General features: G+C 43.1%; 1 protein-coding gene across 1 annotated transcript in view; it reads right to left on the bottom strand.

Moving 5' to 3' along the window:
• Window positions 1–1158: 1158 nt before the first annotated feature.
• The window catches only part of CHN1 (chimerin 1), a 96629-nt gene continuing 78024 nt past the window's right edge, over window positions 1159–19763 (bottom strand). The window contains exons 8-13 of the mRNA XM_032114099.1: window positions 17886–17970; window positions 6347–6520; window positions 5565–5642; window positions 4288–4425; window positions 3183–3288; window positions 1159–2083 (exon numbers count right to left, since the gene is read on the bottom strand). Of these exons, the coding sequence (XP_031969990.1) occupies window positions 1912–2083; window positions 3183–3288; window positions 4288–4425; window positions 5565–5642; window positions 6347–6520; window positions 17886–17970 (753 nt within the window). The 3' untranslated portion in view covers window positions 1159–1911. The remainder of the gene's footprint in view (window positions 2084–3182; window positions 3289–4287; window positions 4426–5564; window positions 5643–6346; window positions 6521–17885; window positions 17971–19763) is intronic.

The raw sequence follows: 19763 nt of genomic DNA, 5'->3' as shown, positions 1-19763 counted from the left end.
ACAGCAAGGGAGCCCGAAGGGAGGGCAGGAGTGAGGGGTGGCCCGAGGAGCCATCCAAAACACGGGGCCGAGTGAGGAAACGCAGCACAAAGTGTCAGGGCAGCGGCAGGAGATACAGCACGTTTAGGAGTCAGCTTGGAGCAAGGTAGTGGTGAACACGTGCGGCTGCTGGAGCGCACGGCAGCTGTGACTGAGCAGCACATGGGCCACTCCTTTTGGGCTGGGGGGAGGCAAGGCTATGGTTGGAGACATAGAGCTTTCCATCTGTGGCAGTTCATTGCCATAAATAAAGTGACAATGTGCACTAATTAGTACAGGAGTTATAACAGCAAGCCACTTCTAGTACTACAGATGATTGAAAAAAACCTCAAACCAAACCATACTTCAGATTCTCTCAAAACTTCCCCCATTCTGCCCCCCCCCCCCAGCCCAGAGCACCACTCCCACACGCTTACCAGTGTGCATCCCCAGCTTCACCCTTTCCTTCGTGGGATCCCTCAGTCCCCAGTTCAGGAGAGCTGCAGAAGAACCACCTTCTCACCTCTCCTCTCCTAGCCAGACAGGCAAGGCAGGGTGGGATGCAGGGAGGCACCTTATTGCTGACAGGAGTGAGCACAGCTGGTTGTGATCACTAGGGGATTATTCCTCCTTGTTCTCCTCCTGCTCCAGGTGGTGTTTGCAGGGCAGACCAAAGTGCTTGCACCAGAGCTGAACGTTTGAAGTGCAAAGCAAATGTTCTGGGATGTGTCTGCATTTGAAAGTCGGTGGTGTATCCACCTACTCTGGGCAGCTACAGTTGTGTGACTGTCAACTGCCATTCCAGTTCACATACAGGCCACTATAACAATAGATATATTTTATGAAGTAGTAGACGGCTTGACAACACTTTTCTTGTTTATTTAAGAGTTCTGAAGCCTTCTTGAAAGGCATCTTGGACAAGGAAGAAAGGAATTTTCAAAGTAGACAGAAATTTGGGGGAACCTTAGCAAAGTGTCAGGACCCAAAATATTTAGATCAGAATGGTCTTGTCAAAACTGGTAAAACGAACTCACTTCTTTAAGTCAGAGGTTGTTCAGCGTTAAAGTGCCAATGTAAGAAACAAAACAAACAGTATTTTTGAAATAAGTTCCATACGTAAAAATAAAGAGCTTAATGTTAGAGTTCTAAAAGCAAAATTTAATAAATTAATATATGCATGCCAGATAAAAATACAAAATTACAATTGAAATAGCAATAATAATAAAGGAACACTGTTCAGTATTGCAGATTTCACTGCAACCACCATAAACATCATGGAGAATTACTTAAAGTAACATTTAAAGTACAATTTTGTTTCTGTTAAAAACAAATTACTATATGATGAAAAAATGGAAAGAAACCCAAGAAGAAATCAGCCCCAAAAGTGGAAGAGAATAATATGAAATGTCAATAAATGGCCAGAGGCTCCATTTCACATAAGTCTGCCTTCTTTTTAGTATCAGAAACCAATTACATAGAACAAAAAAGCAAATTCACAACAAGTTTACACGGAGAAACATGCTGAATTACAATCACAAACTATCCAGAACAAAGATGCTGCACCAGTTCAGTTGTTTTCTTCATGGAATGAGTCTCACCAGAACAGGGAGAACAGGGAGCAAATCATGCAATAGCTTTAGGCTTTTTGTTTTTTTTTTTTGACATGATAAACACCCAGGATTACTAGTACTGGAAAGTATGTGTTAACCTTTTTCAACATCAGCTGAATGGCACTACAGAAACGACAAAGAGTTCCTTCATTTTTATCCTGAATACATCAAAAGCTCTAGCAAATATGGAATTCAGTGACAAGAGCCATTAAATTACTTCAAAATATTCCTTCATCCATAGAACACTGTTGCTTCCTTTTTTATTACAAAACCCCCAAAATATTCAAAATAAAATGTCTTCATTTTTTATAAGCATCTCCACCACAAGTCTCTGATAGCGGATGTCGTTCAGTGCAGCCATCGCGTCCAGCTCCGGCGCTCTCATAAGAGTTGGTCCAAAAACTATGCCCAGGTTCTCTGCACTCATCAGGTTTTCCTTTTCATGGAGTGTTACTCTGTAAAGAAACCTCAGTGATTCTCACATTTCTTCTGTGCCAAACCATGCCCGTGTACGCTTGAAAATTAGGGAAAATGGACAGAAACGTGTTCCTTTCCCAAGGAGAGGCCACTGTTTCCAGCAGGTGACACATGGGAGTGTCAGGTGAAACACTTGGGAGCAAGTGAAAGCAAATGCTGTGTGGGTTTGTGGTGAGTCAGTGTCTCTGTCCTCCTCAGAGCACACAGACTGTGCTCATTTGCACTGCATGAACAAGTCCTTTGATATACAAAAACTATGAACTCAAGATTTTTCTTCCACTTCTCCCTTTCTGCCTTAATTTTTATTTGAAAACAGGTCAGACTGATGTTACCAAGCTGCTGCGTCTCCAGTCTGTAAATATTCCAAATAAAGGAGCTGTGTCTGATTACCTGAATTCAGCAGTTAAGACAACGGCCTGTTGAACAGCACGGCTCCTTCTAGTAAAAGTATTAAACAGAAGTTTAAAAATAGTGAATTTTGTCACCCTTCTACCTTATCATTCACCTATACCAGAAATACAATGTGCAAAAGCAACTTGCTAGGTAGAGCACCAACAGCTAATCTTGAACAGGGTGAGGGAAAATTCACTTCACACTTCACAAGCTGTAAGGTGGAATTTTTTGTTCCAATGTCTCTCATCCCTTTGTCCATTTTAAAACACCCACTAGAAATGTCACTGAAATAAAGGGACAAATCAGGCAGAAACTGTAGCTGAACTCTGCCTGAGGCACTCAGCAGTCAATGCAGTCCTCCTTGTAGAAGAACTACAAAATGAAAAAAGGCAGAAGAGAGCTTAAAATACAGTATTTTTTCTAAGGAAAGGGAATGATTCTTACATATTGACAGTAAACTTATGTTACTTGAGAAACTAAAATGGCCACCCTATCATGCCACCTTGGTTCTGCTTTGCAAGGAATAATCCAGTGTCTGAGTATTTGCTGTTGTGCACACTACCGCTCCTGCCACAGTCCCTCTCGAGATTTGGTGGGCCTTGACCAGACTTCTCTGGAGGTGCTAACATGGACTTTTGCTAAAAATGAGTGTGGCTGAGAGTTCTTTGCAGCTATTCCACCCACCTCTTCAGATGTGCCATGAGATACCGTAATGTTTCACAGTGTGCAGGTGGCAGCAGCTTCAGCGCCTCGTGGAGAATTTCCAGCTGTTCATCCGGATCCGTGGTTTCTGAAACACAGATGTTCAACTGTCGCCACACGGACAGCCAGAACTCACACACAGAAAGGCAACAACTGGTGGCCTGCACAGGAGGTGGGGTCTCACAGCTCTGCTGGATTGCTCATGGAGGATCTGTCTGTCCAAAGAGCTGCTCAGAGCAGCATAAGGACGTGACTGGTTTTGGACGAAGAAGACTCCCCAAAGCAAACTGCACTCCACTGAAAGATTCCTTGCAGCCTACTGAAACAATTCCTCTGGCAATCCTTGCTGACTGGACTAGTTTTACAAAAATAACCTACAGGTGCAACTCTGGGAGAGCAGAAGGTACTGGGAACTTTGCCATCAGTGCCTTTGGCTGTCTCCATATGACTTGGAAAAAGCCTTCTCCAGAGGAGTTGTAAGGCCAGCATGCAGTCCTTGTTTTCTACCCACAGCTACCTCACACCTTTCCAGGTGTGGCTGGTGTGAACACATCACAGAGATGCTTCAGGCAGCCAGGATGTTTGGGAGAGATGTTCCAGCTGGGCTTACTGTCATGCTTGTAGACCCTCTTCGTGCAAGGCCAGCCCCAAAGGTGGCCTTAGGATGTTGAGTGGTTATCAGCTTATGAAAACACTCAAAATGGACAATTCCAGAAACAAACAACATCTTATTTCTAAACATTTCCATAAATCACCTTCTTTCTGGCAACATAAACCCAGCACACTTTAAATATCACTGTCAAGTACCCAGGACTCATGCAAGACACACAAGTGATGCAATCCATAATGTGAGATGAGTAGAAAACATTCCTGGTGACAAAGGCAAAGGAAAATGTGACCATGCTCACGTAGCATCACACGGTCAGGGCATAATGTGCACTGCATGTTTAGTCCTGCAATCCTTACTAAAATGGGCATGCAGGGTAAGAGCTGATGGGACAGCTGTAAAATGAATAGGACAGTCCTGCACAAAAAGAAGAAGAAAAGGCTAAGAATGAAAAGCAGATGAAAAACACGTTATACTTACTTGCAGACTCTATAAACTTTGGGTAGGCATCATACGTGATGAGTGGAATTGGCAAATCCCTGAAGTACAGTTTAAGTGCACCAGTGATAATATTGATATCTTCATACATATTCACAGAAATATCAGCTTTTTCCCCATCTGTGGAGAAGGCACTGACATTAAAGCCTTGGAAATGTAAACAGATGTAAAGCAGCATTCAAAAGAAAAATAATAACTTGCTTAAGCAAACATTATTGAAAAGGAAACAGCTACAGATTTTGGCTTTTGTAAGTAAAACAGAGTTACTGGACTGTGACATTCAAGGTTTTAGGGTGAAAACCTCAAGCATTTTATACATATCCTTTCTTTCAAATAATTACTAAAAAACACAGTTTGGGGTTTTTTTAAAACCTGCCTGCCTCACCTAGCAGTATCTGTCTTGTATTAATGTGTGGACGTTCAGTTATTTCTGAACACACTGGATTGCAAAACAACACATTCATCAGCACTGAATGAGAAATCAGGGAGTCTGGGAAAAAAGGAAAAGGCAGAAAAACCAGCTTTGTCCACAGCCCCTCTATTTTATAGGAAAAACATGTGTTCACCATTTAACTACAACATAGTACCTACTCTGAACTGCAGTGGACACAGATCCAGAACTTGGCTTCTCCAGCACATCCCCACCCTGCTAACACTACAGATGTTGTCTGAACAGGTCCAGTCCTCCGGACAAACAGGAAAGAGAGTTTCCAGCACAGATTCTGGCCTTGATTTCTACTGGGATAGAGGGACTGCAGCTGGAAAGCCTTTAATTTTCCCACTGTCTTTTCTCAGAGAGAAGAGTTTGTTCTCAGTGACCTTCTTTTAGTCTGTAATAATTGAAACTTTGTTTGCACTAGTGCATTCATCTTATTATTTTGGAGCTTTCATCCAGAAAGATGGATTTAAGTTGCACAGCCTTCTTAAGGCACTTCACCACTTACCCTCTCTCCCTCCCCCACCCCTCCGAGCGTAGTTTGACTTGCAAACTAGGGCAGTAGTTCAGAAAGCTTTGTCCTTTCCTACACACATGGTTACTGGAGCACAGATACTGATGGAAGGAGAAAAGTAGATTTTTGTAATAAAGGCCAAAGTGAAGCTGATATGCTTTTCTGATGGGGAGTCTCCCCTCCTGCCAGCACAGCCGTCGGACTCCTTCAGACCACTGGTGCAGTGGAGCGTGAGACAGAAGCTCTGCAGAAAAACTGTGTATATTTAATACATCAGCACCAAGTTCCAGCATGCAGGAAAGACTGTACCTCTGTCAAATGCCATTTTGACATCTTCGATAAGATCACTAAATCCTGAGACTCTGTACAGTCCCTCAGAATTAAGACCTGCAATGAACATTTTAACAAGATTAAAATTAGTCCTTATTTTTACAGTTGCCTTCCACCTGGTTCTTCCCTTGGCAAGTTTTTAATTTAAGGCAGAAAAAGCAGACATGCTTTAAAAGCCTTATCAGGTTATTCTTCCAGAATGAAACCTTATCCTGGGTTTTTAACCCTGACCATTGCAGCAGATGCCTTGTACTATCAGCACTGAACTGTATTTATGCAATGAGCTGAAAAAACATATTAAACCAATTACAACTCATTTAAAAATAACTCAGATTAACATACTTGATGATCAGTCAGTATTTCAGAATGAAAACAAATACCCTAATTCTAGAAAAGGATACTCAGTGTGGGCTAGGGGAACTAGCAAAAGTGAACACATTAGTATTAACCCCATTTGTTCTCCCACATTCACTTAATTTTTAAAATAAATATATTATTGGAAAGATAGGCACTAATATGTAACTACAAACCAGTAACTGCCCATTAAGCAATTTCTAGCAGAATCTATAAAAATTATAAATGGCATGAACCATGAAATAATGCAAAGTATAATACTAGCTGTGCAGGGTAATTGGCAGTCATAAAATGTCTTGTGCAAATCTGTTCTGAGCAACCATACATTCAACAGAAACCCAGATGACCCAGATCAATCTAAATGGATTATCAGTAAAGCAACAAAAAGTCCATTAATGATGCCTTACCTCTAGATTCAATTTCCCTAATGCACATATCTACTACCATTGGTCTCTTGGTGAAGTGTGCTTTTACGAGCGTGGTAAGGTCACAGCTGTACACTTTTTTGACATGCTTCAGGTCTGGCTTGCAGTCATTTGGGACCATCTTGGAACATTGCTTGTGCACATTTAAACCACAATCTGAGGGAAAAAATGAAAACACAATTAGGCTGGTGTTTGCTGAAAATGTATCCTGAGGTCAGTGCTGTGGAGTACAAATGGCTCCAGCAGGATCTGACCTCAGCTCACAACTGCTCCTTCTCTTGAGGGCCCTTAACCATCAAATACCTGAGGTAGGGACAGCCCTGAAGTCAGAAGGATTTCCTACCCAAGACATTTCTGCTGTTTCTAGAAGGTCTAACATGGAGTGACAAGCTTTCCATATGTTTTTTGAATCAGGAGCTAAGAGTCAATTACGTTCCCAGAGTTCCAATTATGTTCACACTACTACATACACTGCTGTCACAATGTAGACTTTCCTCCCAAGTTATTGGGGATTTCCTAACACCACCATCTTCAGTGTAGTCCTGGATATGGCACTTTAGGTATTTCCCTAGGGGAGATAAAGGTAGGGACTGGGTTACAAGCAGCCTACGAGCCCTCTGCAGTGAGCTGGCAAGGCAGTGCCAAACTGAGCCACCATGGGGACCTCTAAGCTCTGGGCAGGTGTGGCAGCCCTGCCCTGCCTGGAGGGGAGCTCAGAAACAGACACGGTCACCAAGCTGGCTGGTGATTTCTTGCTACCAAGCAGCTGGCAAAAGACTTTGCTAAGTCAAAGTGACAGGCATTTTGATGCTATTTCACAGAGTGTTTCTGTAATAGTGTTGTAGGGCATCAAAAGGATTCTTTTTACTCTAAAATTACTTAGGAAAAGATTATATTTTTTTAAACAAAACCAAACAATTCCACAGCTTTATTGTAAAAACAGAGAACAAGATTTAGTTTAAGTGAAACTTAATTGAAATCAGTTCTGCCTTAAAACCACTAAGAACATAACATTCAGGGTTTGGGAAGGAAAAATCTGTGAAACCACCATTTATACAGAGATGGGAAGAGCAATACAGCACCCTTCAAGCTAAGCTGACACTGTGATCAGCACCGTAAGGCAGCAGAGCTCTGGCGCTGAGCCCATGACTCTGCTTTCGGTGCCATCTCTCCTGTTCTGCCATGCAGACTCCCAGGTGCTTGTCAGGAAACAGCTGGACCCAGCAAGGACAGCACCACATCACAGTGAGGGCAGCTGCACGCTCTGATGTGCACTTGGTACACCCAGGGACTCCTGTTCTGCAAGCATTTCTGCACCTTCCTGCACTGCCTTCCAGAGAGCCCTAGACTGTCACAGGATTAAAGGATGTAGGAGCTTGAAGGATCAATGACTTGATGAAAACCTGTACTTTCTTCTCTCACTGCAGGACTGGGAATCTTATCTACTGAGAATCCCTTTGTATTTTGTTCCTGCTGATTTTGCCAATACTTGTACTTTCATTAAAGCTCCAAGTTATTTGACTTAGATAATTCCAAAACAGTAAACACCAGAATTCACGGCTAAGTTTCATTTTCACTAAGTCAGCTGCAGCCTGCTGCTAAAAGCACTTTGTTTACTTAAAAGGCCTATAAAGCAACCAGAATTGTCACTTAGGATCCTCTGGTAGCAATTAAAGTTTGGCATGTCACCTTCAATCAATCAAAACTTGCACAGATCCTGATCCAGATGAAATGGCTGATTGGAATTCTCTAGAGGTATTTCTGCGCAGGAGTGACCTCCCTTCCTCACAAGAGGTGGGGAATGCACAGGCAGGGAGCTGCAGATGCTGAGTTTCTCTCCTGGATGTGATTCTGTGCTGTGAACCCCACTGTGGGCAAAGCCACACAACCCAAAATGGTGCAAAGACACGCTGCCCCCGAGGGTCCTGGGGGCTGCTTTGCCCCCAGCCCTCCTGGGCTCTCCCCAGCAGCTGCCTGGTCACAGCTGGCTGTGCAGGACCCCGGGCAGGCACAGACCCCACTGCTGCCCCTCCCCTGTGGGGAAGTGGGGTTTGGTCACCCAGGTTCTTCAGTGTTTGCAAAGGCATCTTGTTCCTGACAGAGAGGGAGCAGTGACAGCCTTGCTTTCACCCGAGCACTTATTTCAATCCCACTTTTAGTCAAGCGCTCCAAGACCCCAAAGTGACCCCAAAGTGACCCCAAAGTGACCACACGCCAGCATCTCCCTACCTGTAGTTTTTGGGCACAGAACAAAGAAACTCTGAGCTCGCCAGCCAGCACAGGCAAGGGGAGCTCCTCCTATGCTCTGAATATCTGTGTCCTGTGCCATACTTTGCCTGAACTTTGAAAAAGCAGGTCTCTCTGTGCTTTAAATAGGGAACCCACATTCACTGAAACATGTGACCTGAGCCCTTTAGAGAGTCACTGCTTCAGCTGTAACATGGCAAGGAGAAGCTGTTATTGCCTCCTCCGGGCCTTGTAGAAACCAATCAATAAATGTTTGTGGAAATGCAGAGGTAAAATTACTCTTCTTTGGTGTAAGGTTTGAATAGTGTGTTGTTAGTAAGACCAGCACTTTTAAAAATAAGAAGACAAAATACTGAATGGGTGCTATTAAAGCAGACTGCTATCAAAATAAAGACAAAATTGTGGAGTAAAAATAATAAATAGTCAAATAACTAGAGGCAACATCTTAACACACACACACAAGGGAAGCAAATTGAGACCACAGAGGAAATCTTAAGTCTTGACTTCCTTTATTTAGGAATAAACCGTAACATTGCAATAATAGTATTTACAAAAGCTAGTAAGATTATTGTACATACAATTCCTAAAACTGCCTCAAGAAGCACCTCTTCCAACAAGCAAGAAATATCTATCAAAAATGATGTCTACAAGACTGGAATGGCAGCACCTTACTCAGGAGAACTCATGAAGGATTCTGTGAGTGCAAATTAGCTGCTTCACACAGACAGCAATATAGCTCAGAGTTATGTTTCTGGAAACCCAAGGGTCATTAAGAATAAAATACACAAAAAATAGGAAAAAACCCCATACTCCCAAGTATCTTACACTTGACTTAAACCAATTATTGCCTTGACTGAGGTCATCTCTAATTGTATTTATACACAAAAAAGTTTCAATTCATTAAAATCTCAACTTACAGAGATGTTTTCATTGTGAAAACCTTGCTTCTGACAGTAATTGTGTTATTGCTAATCCCATAGAGTTGGATGGGCTTTGAATCTGACCTCATTAATCCCAGAATAATAATTACAAATGCAGAAGTCAAATTTTCTCCTCTCTCTTTTGTTCTTCCTTTGCATTTGATTAGATTTTATGTACCAACCCACTGCTTAAGGGCTTATCAACACTCCTGAGAAACACTTAAAACCTTGAAATACTTCAGGTATTTCATGTTTAGAAAATGTGTGAGCCTTATGTTCAGTACTACTGGGCTGTGTGGTGTCCTTCTAATAACTAAGGCTTCTTGCCTCTTGTGTTAGCACAGAAAATCACCTCACTTTAGCAATTTCATATCAGTAAGTATATCAAGGTGATTTCAGTGAATTTGCATCAGAAAATGGTACTTTTTTCCAATCAAGAACCTGAAACTCATCATTGCTGTGCTTCCTGAACCAAGCAGGCTTCTAACCCCAGCTGACCCTCTAACCCTTCATAAAAGGCAGACCATCCATGTCTCAGTCACTCATCTCTGGTTCAGTTGGTAACGAAGGATGATGTCTCACTAACTCCAGCAAGGTAAGAAGCACCATGGCAGGAGGTCAGTCCTCCTCTCCACAGAGCACTGGGAATGTGCCGGTTTTGTACTTAACTATACTCCACTTACCTGTGAGTACTAAAGGACAGGAATTATACTGCTAACTGAATACTATAAAATAAATTTAAAAAAAAGCCCTTTGTTCTCATTGCAGATGCTTTGAAAGCTTCAAAAGCCATTATTTTAGAATCAAGTAGGAAAGAAGAGGAAAGCCAAGTCCTGAATCTCCCTGCATGCTGCCGCAGAGTGAAGTCTCAGGACTGCTGGCCTTGTTTGCACATGAGCTTCATAATTTGGCTGAATTCATTAAGACCAAGAGGTTTACTTTCATTTCAAACTGAGGGTCTATTTACTTTTCATTATGTCAAAATAAATCCAGAATAGCAGCTTTACTCTGGATCTAAAGTAACCAGGAGCTTTATCTATTTCTTACAGAAATTCATCAGCACTTACCTGCTGGCTGGTGAGGAGCTTCAGAGAAATCCCCTTAAAGCTTTGTATCTGCTGAAAAATCCTATAATAATATAGGACAGATGTAAAACATCCAGTCATGAGCTCTTGCAGGTCAATAGTGAAACTTCTGCTGACTGCAGTTAATCAGTTTCACCTTATAGAGATGATTTCTCTGAAGCAGAACTGTAAGTCACTCTTACTATTCCTTTTACAGCGCTATCAAACCGTGGCCACCTTTCAAATATACCACATGGACCAAAAACAATGCAGCCATAAATTCAAGAGTTTATAGGAAGTTTGGAAATTTAAGGAGGGTGGGCAGAAAGTAATTTTAGATGACAGGTTTGAAAGTCTGTGATAAGCTGCCCTGGCTTTAACAGCATATCGATCTAGGAGTTCAGATGGGCTGTGACATTACTTCTATGAGAAGTATTCAATTTAAAACCCGTCTGACAATAATTTCCTATGATGCCTAGAAGAAGGTTTGGCAATGTTATAGAAACAGCTAATACTGATGTTAGTCCACTGGGCTAAAAGAACAAATAACATGTTCATATTAAATGCATGAGCAGAGCCAAAAGATATATGTATGTTACTACTGCCGCATGAGCACACATAAATATTTGCAGAGACTAAAATATACTTAGTTGTCACTTTTTGTTATACTGTTGATTTGACTTCAGTCAGTTTTAGATTTCCTTTGGTTTATGATTTACTGGCTAACATGGCTGCTGATCATGCTCCATCGGAACGATACCATGCGCTACATACATCACTCTAATTATATGTCCAAATTATGCCCCCCAAAATTGATGCATTCTATCACTCTGAAGAGCAGCTTTAAGAGCTAAAGGGTACATTTACATTATCTGAAGTCTTGAAGGACTCTTGGGAGGTTTGTGGTAAGTGCAGGACAATGGGAAGCGTGGAGCTGGAGTGCTGGCACCGAGCGTTGCCTTGGGCTGGTCCATTGCAGCACCGGCCAGACAGGGCAACACCCTCACACCTGAGCTGACACAGGAAGACAATGGCCTCTACACAAGCACCAAGTACTGGCATAGTTCCTTCTGCAAGGGCGAATAGGTTAGAAAGGAACTTGCTCTCATACATCACTCATGAGCTCGTAGCTTTTCTTTAAAAATTTAAATGCTCTTTCTGTAGCAGAGGGAGCAATGTTTTCTGTTTCGTGGGATGCAGCGTGTTCCAACAGGCAAGTGAAGGGAGCAGCCCCAGGGGCCCCACGTGCTGCACGCTGTGTTTCCGAGCACAATCCAGCGGGGTGCTGTGAATGTCTGCCCTCTTCCTCCTCCTCAGCTTGCAACTTGGGTGGTCACACTGGAGCCACCAGAGCGTCTCAAATATGTGCTATGTGTTCATGTGCAATGCACATCTGGAAGCAACCTTGGTCCCACCAGAGTCTTAAGCCACTTCACTAAGCAGCGCCATGGCAAAAATTGCTTCCAAATATGTGACTATGCTCCCTGAAACCTGCTTTCATCTGCACCACTGTATCATGCACTACAGGATACATTACTTTAAGAAAGGAATTTCTAGAGGGTAGCTAGTTACTTGGCAACAAAATTACCTAATGCTACAGAAAAATTAGGGCTGATGAAAAAAACAGCCCATCAAACCAGCCAATATTCCCTCATCTCAAATCAAAAGAATACTTACATTTGTGCCTCCAAAACGCTTAGTGAGAATGGTTCAATTTTATGGAAGTTTTGAAAGATTAGACCAAGTCTGTTCAAGAACTTCCCTGGCTTTCTGCCATGATACCTGCCTACCTCCTACACAGCTCCCTGGCTGGGCCATTGGCTTGCTCAAGGCTTCCAGGTCTGTGTGGGCTTGGAGATAAAGCTGCTTTTAGGACTTAGAGTTTCAAGAATATATAGCTCCAGAATAGCTTCCCCATGGGAACGGCTCTGAAGCAAGGCTCTGCTGACTGATTAGCATTTCAAAATTCTGGAGCTCATTCCTCACGGGAACACCACCAGATCCCGAGCCGGTGGAACAGCTTGTCAGGCAGCACACATCTCCAACAGCACAGCACCTGCTGCACTGGGCAGGGGCTGTTGTCCAGTCCCCTTCCCACAGCCCTGACCTCTGCAGCTTGGCTTTGCTCTTTGGATCTATACCGGGCTGACCGTCTGTGCCCTACATTGCGCAACCACCAGAATCTGGGTGCTCATCTCAGAAGGAGCTTAGATATGTTTTTAAGGCACAGGCGTGGGCAGAAGGGAAGCTTTCCGTGACTGAGACATGCAAAATACCTTGAGAGTGGGCAATGTGATGAGAACACCTTGCCTTTTCCTTTGCTGACTTTAGTCACAAGAGCATCAGCTGTTTTTCCAGGCATGGAAAGTGTGAGCACTCTGCCTGCACAATTAATGCCTGAGGATGGACAGGCTCCTTTGTGCTCGCCTTCATCCTAACACACCAGTGGAGCAACACAGGGCTGTCCAACACAAAGGATTTCATAGCAAGGCAAAACAAATAGCAAAGGAAATGGGGCAGCTGTACATCTTTCAATTGCTGGAGAAGGAAACAGATGACATGGGGAAATTAAATACTTAAGCAGCAATTCACAAAACAATCCTGCTTTGAGACTGTACTTCAGCTTTTTTGAAAATGAACTCCCAGGGCTTACTGTGGTCAGGGCTGGCAGCGATACTGCTTGGGCTCTGCCAGTGGCAGCTGGCTCTCTGCACACTGATAGTTCAACTGCAACTTAATTTCTATCAGTTCTTCAGAGAAGTTACCTGCTCCAAGGAATGCAGAAGATAGGAAGCACTACGTGGGTAGCAGGCTGAGATAGTCTGGAGCAAAACTGTGACAGGAGCAGAAATGCTGCTTCGCGTACAGCCTCAGAGGGTCATGCTGCCTGGTGTTCCTAGGAGCAGCCCAGAATACCATCAAAAGCATCCAGTGAAATAGATATATAAAAAATTATCTTCAAGATAAGCTAATTAATGCTTTGTAACCAGCCTGTTCCAAAAAAAAATCTTCTGATTCAACTGCTTATTCATTAAGACACACAAGCAAAAGGGTACAGAGGAAGGACTTGGAGAGTTCTGATGGGCTGGATACATGTGGCAGCTTGACAAGTCTACTAATCTGCCTGTCCACCAGTCCACTTGGGCAGCACACAAACAGCATCATTAATGCTCTAGTGTCTGAAAACACACTATTCTCTTAATGCTACTGCTAGTTACGTGTTTGTATCATTCAAAAAAGAACTCCCTGGTGCATATCTGCAAATTTTCTTTTAATATTGTTACAGTTTCTCTTCTGAACACATTCTGGGCAGTGGGATGAGCCCTGTGAGCATGGGAGAGCTTTATACAGGAGGAATGTAACTAAGAATAAATTTTTCTAAGTTCATGCATTGAATTTTGATCTGGGTAAATCGTCTCCATTAACAACTTCTGAGCTTCAGTGTTTACACAAAGTGGTGGCATTATAATTTCAAATACTTCTTCAGTCATTTCTACTTATGGCAGAAGCCTGAAGGAAAGCATGCTAGAGATGGGGCATGCCATCAGAAAAGGCAGATTCCTTGCATACAGATGTGTCTTCATCTCAAAAAAATTTTAAGGGCCTGTGGCTTGGATGCAAAAGTTGGAAGTATGACCCTCTGAGGCAGTAGGGCAGATATTAATTACAAGGATTCACTCTAAGGAAGCAAATCTGTCTTTAAAGAAGCTGATGAAATAATGATGAAATTTGAAGGAATGACATTTAAGGAAAAAGAAACTATTTCTGCTTTGCTAGATACCTTAAGCAGAAGTCAGGCTACGTACTATGCCCACCAATTAATTTCCTACAGGATCCAAATCCCAGACACCACCCCAAGTTCTAATTTTGGAAGACAATGAAGTTCGTCTCATGTTTGGTCATTTGTAACAATCCCCAAACCTCTGCAGTCCAGCTAACACCCAACATCTTATTTCAACCAACAACCATCCATCAGGTGTCCAATGTGGTGCCTATGTTTACCTCTCATCTTTAAGGAAGGAAAAGACATGGTCCTCCTTGTCTACCACAAAACCCAAACAAGGATAAGTTAGGGAGAATCCACCTTCCAGGGATTAATAATACAGGACTACACCTGACAAGATCCTGAATACACTCAAGTCTGTCTTTTGGCAGAGAGGGACACATTCAGCCATGCTGGACTGAAACAAAGCACAAATCAAGTTGAAGTTGCTAAGGCATCCTTGCTGGTTGCTATGGCATGTGTACTGTTATGAATGTTTAGTTCTGGTTTATTATTTTTTAAAGGATTGGCTTAGTTTGTGTAGCATAAACCATCAGCCATTAGAAATAAGCTGTTTTTTCTACTGGCTCTTCCTCCTTTCTGAAATGGGTGACATTTATCTTTGCTGTCTGGTCTTGGACTGTCGCACTCTCCTCTTCTTGCATGTTTTTGTGCTTCTGCAGAGAGTAAGATTTTAAATGGTCGAGAGTAGCCCATGCAGTAATCCATTTCTATTTGTTAAACTTATCACTTCCGTACAGCAAATAAGAGTCCTCTTGAGATGTGTAACTGTCTGCTATAAAAAGCAAATGCTTTAAAAAGTGTAAAATGATGTATGATCCATGCAGTTTTGCTCATAGGTATTTTCAATAAAATAATTGTACAGACCACCAAACAGATTTCCTGGATTTTCCTGGAGTGGCATTGAACCCCACTTGAATGCAAGTGGGCTGCATCCTGCTAAAAGCTGTAATTTTTTTTGAGTACAAACCCACTCTGAAAAGCAATGGCCTCATGTGGCTCCTGGTTTATTATGCCTCATTGTCTCCATATTAAAATGACTCAGTTCAGAAGCAAAATTATTACTTTTTTTAAAAAAAAAAGCACTGTAAGACCACATAAACTCAGCCAAACTTACAGCACTCAAGCCTGAGCTCCCCTACACTAGCACATTAACAGTGGCTATGCAGGCCCTGGTTCTGCATCTGTGCACCTCCAATGCTTCTCTGAAATGCCCAGATCTGTGCAGCTTCTGGCTTTGCTGGCTTGCACAGCCTCAGCTGTGGGAACAGGCTGACACTGCTGCAGGTGAGGCACAGACAAGGCAGAGTGGGGAACTGCTGAACCTGTCCTGCCGTCTCCACCTCCGGGGGGCTCTGCCCAGAATCCTTCTCCTCTGCCCAGCTGCTGATTTCTATGAAAATTATGAGAATAAAACCCTCCAGGAAGCCCTGGGAAGCTATTGCTGAGGATGGCCAGTGGCTCAAAGCCAGCCCTGCAGCGAGGGGAGGACGAGCCAGGCGGGTGGGCTGCATCCCATGCCCCTGGGAAAGCCCGACCCTCCCGCTCCTCATCCGCAGGGGAGCCAGGCGGGACAGGGCACTCTGCAGCCACCCGAGCTGCCGGCCTGGGGAAGCACCCTGGGCAGCCCCGACCCCACACAGCTCCTCCTCACACCTCAGCTGATGGTGCTGCACATCAGCAGCTCAGCCAGCCTCACCCCAGCCCAAATCCTTGCCGACACTTCAACAAGCACAGTCGTACAACATGGGATTTTAAAACACAAATAAGATCATAGAAATTACTGGAAGCTACCAACACTGACGTGAAACCTCACACAAGACAGAAAGCCCTAATTATAGTTCCTGAACCTATGAAGTCATCTAATACACATATGTTCCTTACACTGCAAGGAGGAGAAAGGATACATGCAGTACTTACCACCATCCTCATAAGGAGGAAAGAAAACAGATTTTCGAAGCTTTTGGAAACCCACAATTTAGAAAAATCTGCATAAATCCATAAAATCAGATCTACTTCAGTTAAAAAAAAAAAAAAGGCAGTACAAAATAATAAGCACTTTGGGTTTATTTGTAAAAGCAATAATATTAATTCCACAGTGCCATGCAGCATTGCAAGCCTTCATACCACTTACTTTTATTGTTTTTCTAGATCAAAATTACCTAACATTGACCTGAAAAATACTTGATATCTCTCCTAAATGCCCAAACTGAGGAATCTAAAGAAAGGAATAAAGATGGTACACTTACTAATTCAAGTGTCATCAAAAACTTACTAATCAGAAAACGAAAATCAAGCTTTCTCTTCCTCTCCTAGCACTGTACACCCTGTGTAAAGTCAACAGCAATAAAAAGTACTAACAATCTTAATTCACAAGTGGAGGACATGGCTGCAATCCTATATTCTTAGCAGAGGCAAAATACTGAGAAAGGAAATGCCACTTCTACACAATCATGTCTTAAAACAGAGCTGCACTCTCTAATGCATCCTGGACAGTGCAGACTCTAATGGTAACAACAAAATACTGCATTCAAATAATTATGGGTGAAGAATTTAAAAAAATTTCAATCCTATGTGGCTAGAAATGACTTTACATTATTTTGCAGTTCTGTGATAAAAAGCCTTCTTATTGGCTTGAGACAAGACTTCAGAAAGCTTTAGACAGAGCAGATTTTCTTAAATTAGCTTGAAAATTCAGTTTCCAGGGCAACGTAAGCAGGTCTCCATACATCAACATCTCTTTGCACCATTTTTATAAATGCGGTTTGCTAGAATGTCATAAACCCCTTTTTAAATACAGCAAACTATTTTGATCACTTTGATCCTTTTCTTTGCCTTTGAAAGAAGGCCGACTGTCCTTTCCTTTCAGAAGAACCTTATCAATAAAACTGTCAAACTGTTTTCCTTTGGAGAGGCTTTATCCCAGAAACGCCTGCAGTGACACCAATGTGTGTAATACATTTCTACCAGCACCTGAATGTTTATGTAACATTTCAGTAGGCACCCCTTATTCATCATCCCTTTTCTTACTTTCCTTTCAGTTTGCAAGTATGAGACATGACTTAAGGTCTATGGCACTCTGGGAGTCTGCTGGTTTATATATAAAATTAACCTGAATGTCTGTTTCACAGAAACAACACGAAATTTGCTGATGCCCACCTTGCACATCAAGATCCTCAATGACTTTCTCACACCTACCAATACATGGAATGGTATAAAAGAAATGAAGCTAACTATGCATCTATTTTCTCCTCCCTTCCAAGAGGGTGGGAAAAAACAATCTCTTAATGATGATTATCGTCTCTTCTCTGTGAGCACTCGAGGGGGGCTCTGCAGTTACTGTTTCAGTGAGTTACTGAAACAGGTACCTGAAACCATCAGCAGCAGAGTGGCTATGCTTCCTCCTTCCATTGAACAAGGAGCAGACTGGCCCCGCGGCGGAGCAGGCTGCACATGAGTTACAACATGAGGACTGACTTAGGAAAAGAACACTGAATGACTGTTACCTGCACATTTTACTCCCTGAGCAATGAGGCCCCACATGAAGTTGGCACAGTATTCACACCAGTGAGGGCCCCTGAACGTGTGCACCTGGAAGACAGTAGCAGAAAGGAAAATTACAGAAAGTTACCCAACCATTTCACAGGCATCAGTATCACAGACATCAGTATCAATGCATTTAAACAGTGCAGAATTCCTCTTCTTTGAAGGTACCACGTGCAGTTTCTGGAAGCTTCCCTATACCATGGCAGGAAAGGAAGAAAGGAACTAAGTCAGATTTAATAACCAAGACTCTTGCAGACCTGTGGAAAACTGGAGTCCTCCATCCTGAGCCATCCAGAGCAGAAGAACTGGGTCTGTGGGGGTCTGCTCCAAGACCAGGTCAGGCAGAGAAGCAGGCACAGCCCTTCTCCCAATTCTTGGCATCCCTCTGTCTGGGCAGGATTCTGGCCACAAGGCAAGGCTTTTGCAGCAACTGTGCAAGAGTTGGCTTTTCAATTTCAAATGCCTTGTGCTATGGCCTTGCCTTCATAAGGCACTGTGTGAAATGGGTGGGGGACTGCAAGATTTCACCTCGTATGGAATGAGTCCTGCCAGGCAAAAATACCAGTGCCACACAGAAATACTGTAAATCTGCCTAGAGACTTTCCAGTTTAGAATAACTCCAAAAGGAAATTAATTTTCTTCAGACTAATGCTACATATTGAAAATCCAAAATCCAAAATAAAAAAAGAATCCACTGAACCAGGAAAAAATTCAAAGCTAAAGAAGAGAAAAACCCCAATGCCGCTTTCATTCCTGGCTCACATGCTTGTTACAAATCCTGCAGCCACCATTAACTGCTTCTGATTTTATTCTGATAAAGCTCCTGCTGTAGGAAACCACAGGATTCTTTACAGAAAAAATCACTACTTCCTTAGCCAGCGTAAAAGGCTTTGAGCTGCTATTTAGAATAGACAGGCTGAAAATAGAATCAGTAGCTGATGATCACAAAGAAATGAAATTTGCAGTGAAATATAGTAAAAATGCTTTAGGCTGAAGTCACTCTGTCCCTCAGAGGTGCTGAGCGGGTGTGGGAGCAGGCAGTAACCTCACGCGTGTGCAGCGCCCGGTCGGATCAGCGCTGAGCAGAAGAGAGGAGGAGCCGGTGGAAATGTGTGCTCCTGACATCTGCACAGAGCTCTGGCTATGAACACTGAAAGGCAAAGTGGCCTGACTGAGGTGGCAAGTGTCCCCCATGCCACTGATGTAAGAGGCAGCTGGATTCAGCTGACACTGACCCCCACAAGTGGCAACCCAGAGCAGCACCCTGAAATTCAGACCACAGTTGTTCTGGCTAAACAAAGGTCTGCAACCTCCTGGGCTTGTGGTACCATCAGAGCAGCAGTGAGACAGATTGCTGAGACACTCTGGAAAGTTACTCTTGAACTCACCAAGTAATTCACATGCACATCTGTGCTAAGGGAGACCCCTGACTGCCTGTGAGCACAGGCTGCCTGCCCCAGCCCTGCCTGCCCCCAGCATCCCCACCCATCCCACACGCCTTTGGAAGGTGAGATGTGCTCCACGAGGCCTCTTCTCCCTGCAGCTCTGGCTGACTTCCACAAAGCAAACGATGACAAGGCTGTCAGCACCTGTACTCTCCATTTTCTTTTTTCCTCTCACCACAAAGAGATTTTTCACACCATTTGTTCCATTACCCACCTGCACTACCCACATCCTTTTGGCTTTCTTCCTCAGCCTGGTGGTTTTTATCCAAGTTTTTGGCAGTGCTCCCTTCCCAGAATAAGAACATTCTAATATCCTCAAGCAAAGCACTATGCTTTAATGCCCGCAGGACTAACAGAACTTCTTCAGGGAAAAAGGAAGGCATCATTTCAGTC

The sequence above is a fragment of the Corvus moneduloides genome, chromosome 7, assembly GCF_009650955.1.
Source record: "Corvus moneduloides isolate bCorMon1 chromosome 7, bCorMon1.pri, whole genome shotgun sequence".
Lineage (NCBI taxonomy): Eukaryota > Metazoa > Chordata > Aves > Passeriformes > Corvidae > Corvus > Corvus moneduloides.
The sequence above is the reverse complement of the archived record's forward strand: the minus strand, read 5'-3'. Positions and strand labels throughout refer to the sequence as shown.